Source organism: Bufo bufo, chromosome 1 (genome assembly GCF_905171765.1).
Source record: "Bufo bufo chromosome 1, aBufBuf1.1, whole genome shotgun sequence".
Lineage (NCBI taxonomy): Eukaryota > Metazoa > Chordata > Amphibia > Anura > Bufonidae > Bufo > Bufo bufo.
Window position 1 is genome coordinate 831,611,141 of NC_053389.1, and position 9,113 is coordinate 831,620,253.

Here is a 9,113-nt window from a genome sequence, read left to right on the forward strand (position 1 = left end):
TAGCTCAGAATTGCACCAATATCCATTTACTATTACTGCCAGAACATGCTGGGTGTAGTAGTTTCAGCCCAACTGGGCAGTCAGAGGTTGCAGGCTACAGAAATATAGCAGAGTTAAGCTACTTTCACACCTGCGTTTCTGGGTCCGCCTGTGAGATCTGTTTCAAGGCTCTCACAAGTGGCCCAAAACGGATCAGTTCAGGCCCAATGCATTCTGAATGGATAAGGATCCGTTCAGAATGCATCAGTTTGCCTCCGTTCAGCCTCTATTCCGCTCTGGAGGCGGACACCAAAACGCTGCTTGCAGCCAAACGGATCTGTTCTGAACGGATACAAGCATTTGCATTATAGGTGCGGATCCGTCTGTGCAGATTCGTTTTGGTGTCCGCCTGGCGATGCGGAGCCAAACGGATCCGTCCTGACTTACAATGTCAATGAGGACGGATCCGTTTTCACTGACACAATATGGTGCAATTGAAAACGGATCTGCCTCCCATTGACTTTTAGTGTAAGTCAAAACGGATCCGTTTGCATTATCTTTTTTTTTTTTGTGGTAATGCAAACGGATACAAGCGTTTGCATTATAGGTGCGGATCCGTCTGTGCAGATACCAGACGGAGCCGCACCTAACGCAGGTGTGAAAGTAGCCTAACTCTGCTGCTGGTGGAGGGATTTGGGGGGGGGCGGCGATGGGGAGGGGGGCCCCATGGTTCAGTTTCGCACCGGGGCCCCATGGATTGTGTGTACGCCACTGCTCCAGAGACATTACATATTATGTGGGGTGAGGGGCTGGGAAAGTGTGAAATGCCACTGATGAGAGGGAAGAGGGGGACACTGGGAGACATAACTTCTTGCTCTGTATAAAGTATAGGTGAGATAGTTGGTGGGCAAAGGTCTGTGAGGGGCTGGAACAGCAGGGACACAAGACGTGCCGGGGCAGCAGCTTCAGGACTCTCCTAACTTCCCACTTCCCTCCCACAGTAACTTACCCCAGTTCTGCTGTGTGGAGTAGTGGGACCAATGAGGGGACTGGACTTTATACTGGAGCCACAGTGACTCAGAGAGAGCAGCGTCTCCATATCTCCTGCTGCTGCCCCGGCTCCTCTGGCTCCGCCCCCTCCTCACACATGATGGAATATCACACTGCAGAGAGGGGGGGAGCTGTCTGCTCATGTCGGGTCGGAGAAGTTTACTTTGGAGAAAGGAACAAGCGCTGCAAAGTATTGTGCTGTCCCTTTCACCAAAGTAAATTGATATGTGTGCCAGTGCTGCAGTCCAGAACCTGATAACAGCCAGGCGCCTGAAAGTATAGTAACTGCCCTGCTGGTGGCTCTGGCTGTAGTATAAGCAGACAGGCAAGGGGCCCATCGGGCATTTCACCGGCTTCCCGGTGAGCCAGTCCGACCCTGTCTGTCAGACCTTTTCACAGAACTGGCGGTGACACGAAGCCTTAGTGGTTCTCTCACTCTGGTGACAAGAACCATTGCGGGTAGTACTACCTGCCACAACATTAGTGGGAACTTAGGAGAGGTGATATTTATACCACATACCTCCCACCAACCCATGCACCCTAATAGGCTGTTATTGGGCCCCTTGTTTTAAAAGGTTGGATCAATAAAATGTATTTTTGTTTTAACGTTTTAATCAGGCTATGATAATATTATTCATCACGAGAATGCGCACCCAATATACCTTAATATTAGACATACGTAGATACAGTTTTAATGCGAAAGAATGTTTAGTACATGACATGTTTGTTGTGTTTATGGAATACTTTCTGTATGGCCTTCTTAATGTCTTTATTCCTCAGACTGTATATAATGGGGTTAATCAGTGGAGTAATTACAGTATATAGCAGAGAGAGGATCTTATTAGCATCTGATGTTTGTCCTCTTGCTGGAAGAACATAGACAATGAAAATAGACCAGTAAAATATGGAGACCACAATGAGGTGGGAGCTACAGGTGGAGAAGGCTTTCTGTCTACCAGTACTGGATTGGATCCTTAGCACTGATATCACAATATAAGTAAAAGACACTACAATGATTGCGGTTGGGATTATTACATTTGGACTTCCCATCACATAAATCTCCAAATAAACAATAAAGGTGTCAGAACAGGAAAGTTCTAGTAAGGGGACAATGTCACAGAAGATATGGTCAATGATATTTTGTCCACAAAAATTTTGCTTGGATAGTGTAACAGTGACAATGAATGATTCAAAACTACCCAAAAACCAACACATAACAAGTGATATAACACAAAATCTATTAGTCATGATAGAGGAGTAACGGAGGGGATTACAGATGGCCACATATCTGTCATAAGACATCACAGTGAGAAGAAGACATTCAAAGGCATCAGTGCCAGCAAAAAAATAAAGCTGAGTCATACAACCAATAACACTGATGGTTCCTTCATTATTCAGTAGGATATGGAGCAGGTTGGGGACAATATCTGTGGATAATAAGATGTCACTGATGGACAGTTGTGAGATGAATAAGTACATTGGAGTCTGGAGGTTCTTAGTGGTGGACACCAGGATGATGATCAGGAGGTTCCCACACATCGTGGCAACAAAAACAAGAAGGAACAGAAGAAATAGAAGATTTCTCAAAAGTTGGCTGCCTTCAAATCCTAAGAGGAGAAACTCTGTGACCGCAGTCAGATTTGTCTGCAAGTACAAGAAAGTAAAGCAAACTTAAATCTCTTGTAGAAATGCTTCACTTTTTTATCCAATGTCCACATTGCTGACAGTTATTAACCCCTATTGGTGTGTAAATCCATCTTCAGCTTATATATATTTTTCTGTATTTGTACCTTTTGGGATTAATATTAATAGCACCCATTACTTTATCGTCCCCTCTTATCTATCCTGTTGCCTTTTGTCTGTATAGACCATTGTTTGGTCTTAGTATCTTTTGCAACTCTTTTTCCAAATATTATTTTTTTGGTAGACCTCCTCATCTACATTTATGACACTTTAAAAATATATTTATCTATATGTAAGATACTTTGATATATTCATGAATGCTTGACTTCGTCCCCATGTTAGGGAGATGTAGCATATTACTTATTTATTCAGCCCCACTGTGGAACGCACTTCCCATAGATGTTGATATAATTATCTATATAGCTTTATTATAATTATATTGTAATTAATCTAGTTATATTTGGTGTCAATATTGCACTATCTACTATACATTGTGTCTCTATCCATGCGTTCTATCCTTTCTACTTTGGAACAGAATAAGGATCAGCGAATTTCTTAAAATTCGTTTTATTTCCAAATAAAAAAAAAGTTTAGTACTCAAATAATTTGTCGCGATTCAAAGTTGCTCCAATTGCCCTGTATATTGGTATATACAACCTTCTAGTCTTTTTTTTAGGAAAATCCCCCCCCCCCATGACAGCAATAGTAAATGATGTGTAAGTGATGACATACATAGCTGTGGGGAAATGCACATGTCAATATGCACGCCGGCACTTGAGCTATGCTTTTTTGTATTCCAAGGTTTCAAAAAATTATCCTTTTTTGGAGGCAGATGGTGTTCAACTAACTAACATTCTTATGGGGAATAAAACCAGTGGATTGGGTGGAGACTAAACATTTCAAAGTTATGCTTTATCGAGTGTAGAATGCCTGCCCATATTTATAAATGTACAATCGTTAATTGTTGGAGAAAAGAGTGGCAGCAGTGCAGTGTGGAAGTGGAAATTGTATGTAGGGAAATGTGGGCAAATGACCACAATTGTAGCAGCAGCAGAAGCAGCATAGCATGGGACAGACACGGCAAAAGATGTGTGTAGTAGTAGATGTGTGTAATAGTAGTGGTTAGGGATGAGCGAATCGAAATCGAAGTCTACTAAGTGGACTTCGATCTGAATTTCAAGATAAATTTGATTCGCCACAAATCCAAATTTTCTTGTGCTTAGAGGTAGCGCACCAAATTAAAGTAAAAAACAAAAAATATATATATACTTACCTGATCAATTTGCATGCGACGGACTGGCCGCCGCCATCTTGCTTGAAGATATTGGCCGAAATCCCATGCACAGTGACAAATAACAGCACCATGTCGGCCGGCTTAACTCGATTCTCACGAGATTTCGCGCCAGACCTTCAAGGAAGATAGCGGTGGCCAGCACGTTGCAAATGGATCTGGTAAGTAATTTTTATTTTTTCATTTTTACTCTGTATTCTTCCTATCAGATGCTGCAATCAGCTATGAATGAGGCATTTGAGGGGTACAATTCTGGGGATAGTGGCAATCGCCGCTCCCTGTCATTGCACCCACTACTTACAAAGAAATGCGCTTTGTGATTAAGTAATTAGACACAAAGCAGATTTTTTTGTAAAATTTAGCAAAGCAGCTGGATCAAATAAAAAAAAAAAACTTTACTCATCTCTAATAGTAATGTCAGCTGTGTAGCAGTAGTGTCAGTAGGGGTAATGGTAGTGGCAGTAGGGTCTTTACAGCAACGAATAGCAGGTGCAACATCCATAGGGTCTGAAATATAATGGTAGGCAAGCAGACAGCAGAGTGGTATGAAGGGCACCATCTGCAAGGGCTGATCTATTCATCGGCCTCAGATGGAGGGGTATATATGTATTGGTATAGTGCATGTTGGGTTTATAAAGATGGCATTTTACTTAGGAAGTTTCTGAGGCTCACCATAGCTATGTTTTTATGGCACCCTGCCTTTTGTAGGGCTCCATAGAAGCATAGTGAATCTCTCTTATACTGCAGTAGTAATTCATTGCAGTCTATCAGGGAAGCAATTTAAATATTGCATGGTCAAGTCACCTAAAAAGACTTAATATAACTAAAAAAAATAAAAACATAAAAAAATAAACAAAACAACAATATAAACATATTTATCCCATATGATGAAAAGCATAATCAGAAAAAAATAAAATTGGCTAATTCACAGCTTTTTACTGTTTCATTTCCCCAAAAATGTTAATAAACAGTAAATATAAAAAGTCATAAACACTCCAACACTGGTATAAATAAAATCTCCAGATCACACAAAAAGTAGCCCTTACACAGCTTCATAGATGCAAGTATTAAAAAAATAATAATTATGGAGGGCAGACTATGGTGAAGCAACTAAAAGTATAAAAATGTGGTATTGCTGCCCTGGATAACAGATCAGTTTTACCGCATAAGGAACACTGTAAAAAAAAGTAACCATAAAACTATGGAGGAATTGATTTTATTCTCTAATTCTATCCCTGTTTAGATTTTTGATGATGCCATTAAAGTGCAACTTGTCTTGCAAAAAATAAAACCCCTCATAAGTCTACAGATGTAGCCAGCATTACAGTCATAGCTGGTGGGTTATCACACTAGCTTACACTTATGCGTATCTCGTTGGCTTAGTTTAACTATGTGTAAAGCTTCTAAAGCTTAAAAAGTTAGGTCTGTATTACACTGGCCAATGGTTGGCCAGATGATCTTAAGGATGATTACTGGATGAATGAGCTCATATCCCTTTTTTTTTCTTCCTTTTTTCTGTACCCTACTGTCACTGCCTTTATTTTGGAGATTTTGTATCCTGTGCTGCTGTAAGGCTACTTTCACACGTGCGGCAGTAGGGTCCGGCAGGCTGTTCTGGCGGGTTGGTACAGCCTGCCGGATCCGGACTAACGCAAGCCCACCTTGCCGCCGGTAGTCTGCTCCAGCCCTGTTAACGGCAAGCAAGCCGAGAGGCGGCTAGACCAAACTGCAGCATGAATGGGGGCCCCGGTGGACTTCCAGCAGCACGGCGGGCTAGCGTAGGCACGGATCCGGCAGGCTGTTACCCCACTGGAACAGCCTGCCGGATCCTGCTGCCGACCATTGGGAATTTCCCCACGCTGGGACTATTAAAGGATTGTCTTATCTTAATAACTACTACTAATAGTAATAATAATGTGCAATGATTATGTACTTACATCAGATGATTTCATTTCTCTGGTTTCTGTGGTAATACTTTTCTTCATTTCATGATTAATACGGCAAAAATAAACCAGCAGTAGATGTGATGTGAGGGGATCAGGCAGATGCACATTACACACAGTCATGAAGCACCTCTTTATATACACAATGATGGAAATAGACTATGGAGCCAACTCTATGGAGGTTTTCACCGTGACCTCATGTGTCTCCTGGGCTCCAGCTCACTGAGGAAGAAAATTCTTTATTAGTTGTCAAGAGATTTAAAAAAAATGGTTTTTAGTTTAAAGCTAAACTTAACTAGATACTTTTGACTGCAAAAAAGTTTAATAAAGTAAAAGCTGCTGGAAATGTTGTATGTAATATGCAGGATCTGGTAGATAACAATGAAAGCTGGTCATACACCTAAGGACACCTCACACTACTTAAGGCTACTTTCACATTTGCGTTGTGCTGTCCGATTTTGAGATCTGGCACAAGGTCTCAATACCACAGCACAATGCTTCAGTTTTATCCCCATTCATTGTCAATGCATTCTGTTCCGGTTTCTTTCATTTCCATGTCGGAAGCAAAATCGTTGCAATCAGCGTTGTTCTGTGCGGCATGGGAAACTGAACATGCCAGAATCTGCAACAAAAACAATGGCCAAAAAAAACGGATTCGGCATCCATCACCTTAAGCCAGTTAATTCATGTCAGCACAGTAGGTGGGGAAAACACAAGTGAGACGAGTTATCTAAACTAATTGTGTTAAACACCTTCAATGGCTTTTGTTTTGAGATAACACAATAAGTTAAGAAACTTGAGTTAAGAGTTCAAGTGTTAACTCTGCTACATCCGAGTGAGCCCTGACTTACACCCAACCCGCTGTCCCTGCCTACTTGCAAAGCAAGCCCTAAGCAGCAAGTCCACAACTGGTCGACAATCCCTATGCTGGTAAGTTCAGGGAGTCAAACCAAGCACCCATGGTTAAAACCGAAGGGACCTGTTCACACAACTGGAAACCATAAACAGACAAACACACAGAGAAAGGTCGTGCAGGAAAAGGTCAAATCGGGGAGGTCAATACAATATCAAATCACAGAGTAGAGCGAGAGGTCCAAGACAAGCCGAAGTCAAATCCAATAGTAACAATCCAAACGGCAAAATAGCAACAGGAACACAGCAAGAGAAACCTAGAACTGGTTAGGGTGTATTAACAGCAGGGGTTTAAATAGAGCTCCGAGTCCCTAGATCAGAACCTGATAGATCCATGACTCGGCGCTCCATTAGTCAAAACACAGCACACAGGAGATCAGCTGAACAATCATCCCACTGCTAGTCTACTCCAGCACACGCCTGCTGTGGGGAGAAAAAGCACAGCAACAGTTGCCAATGACACTGTCGCATCGCCATGGAGCTTGGCCTGGCAGCGTGTCAATCCCGAAGGAGCCGCGTCAAAGATCTCACTGCTGGAGCACGGACAGGCAAGTTTGTGAAAATTAATTTTTAATATAACACAACCGGATCCGTTCTGAACGGATGCAGCTCGTTGTATTTTTACAACGGAAGCTATTTGCTGTAGTTTATAGATCCCATGCCAGCAAAATGGCAGATGTGAAAGTAGCCCGAGAATAGGGTGAATCAGTTCTACATGTGATGAATTTCCCAAAATGTTTTAGATTTCCGTGAATCCATAAATTGTCTCTAATTACTCAAAACAGTGGCTGTCATTATATCCAGTTTGTATATGTAGATAGATAGATAGATATACACAAATCACAAAAATGTAGGGATACTTGTCTTTCGAGTGAAATTTATGAAAAACTTAAAAAGTTTCCAATCCAGTGATATTGTCACAGATTTAGTAGGGGAGAACACCAAAAGACAATCAAGAAGGAAGGGGATAAACACTAGGCCACTAGAAGGAAAAGGGTCACCACCTATTCTGCTCCTGGCCATAACTCCTATCCGTATGGGCACCTCTCGATGGTAGAGAAACCCATACACAGGAACCTAGAAAACTCTGGTGACCCTCAGATGCCCTAAAGATAATGACAGGGCAGAGACCACCTCTTCCTTCCCTGGTGAAGGAACTAGCGTCTCACTGAGGCCTAGTAAACAACCGGGGGGGGGGGGGGGATACAAAACACAACAAGCGGAACACTTAACTTCAGAGGATGAAGGATGAACAGGAATTCAACACGAATCACACTCCAGCTCTTCCAAGACCAAATGAAGCTATCCCAAGCAAGGTTGGTTCCAGCAGAGGAGCAGACATCACAGTGAGTACACCCAACACTACACTTAGCCCCAAGATCACCCTCCATCACCCCAATTAACCCCTTGATCACCCCTTGATCGCCCCTGTCATTCACCTAGTGAAAGGGAAAAAAGTGATCAGTGTAAACTGTCACTTTTTTCCCCCACTGGTATTGACTGATAGTTTTAGGATAGTTTAGGCCCCTTGGTTAGGTAGTTAGCGATCGTTTAGCGCCTAGCCCATCGCAGCGCATTTACTGATTCGCTGATTAGCATATCGCTAATCAGCATTTGTACTGTTATAGTATCTGTAAGTGATCAGAACTGATCACAGTCAGATCGATAATAGTATTAGTGTCACCTTAGTTCGCCCTCCACCCAAAACGCAGTGTTTGTCCGATCAGGCCCACATGTGCGTTCACCCACGCCCGCCCCGCCGCAGTGACAAAAAATTATATATTATTTTGATCACTGCACAATCACTGTAATGGTCGCGTACACACACAGGGGGGAGGGAAGTGACCACTGCGCTCCACCCTTACCCCTGGCCCTGCCTACTTGCCTCGCGAGTCCTAATGACAGGGGACAACTGGACGGCAATCCCTAACTTGGAGTAAGTGCAGGGATGACAGACAGACAAACAACAGGACGTGAACGGACCGAGTCAATACCAGGAAAGCTGCAAAGTACAAATGGAGCAAGCAGAGAATTGTCAGGAGAAGCCGGGGTCATAAATACCAGGAGAGCAGAGAAGTACAAGAGGAGTCCTAAGAGAGTAGTCAGGTGGGAGCCGAGGTCACAATACCAGGACGGAAGCGCAGTACAGGAGGAGCAGGCAAAAGGATGGTCAGGGAACAGGATCAGGTAAGTATTCAGCAGTCCAACAAATAGCCAGGAACCTAGAAATTAACAGGCAACTAGTAGCCAGCAGG

General features: G+C 42.8%; 1 protein-coding gene across 1 annotated transcript; it reads right to left on the reverse strand.

Annotated features, from left to right (window-relative positions):
- Positions 1-1,737: 1,737 nt before the first annotated feature.
- On the reverse strand, positions 1,738-4,000 carry LOC120990128 (olfactory receptor 5AS1-like). The gene is made up of 2 exons (XM_040418700.1): positions 3,986-4,000; positions 1,738-2,673 (listed from the first exon to the last, which is right to left on the reverse strand). Exons 1-2 carry the CDS (start codon positions 3,998-4,000, stop codon positions 1,738-1,740), a joined length of 951 nt encoding a protein of 316 aa, XP_040274634.1.
- Positions 4,001-9,113: the final 5,113 nt, after the last annotated feature.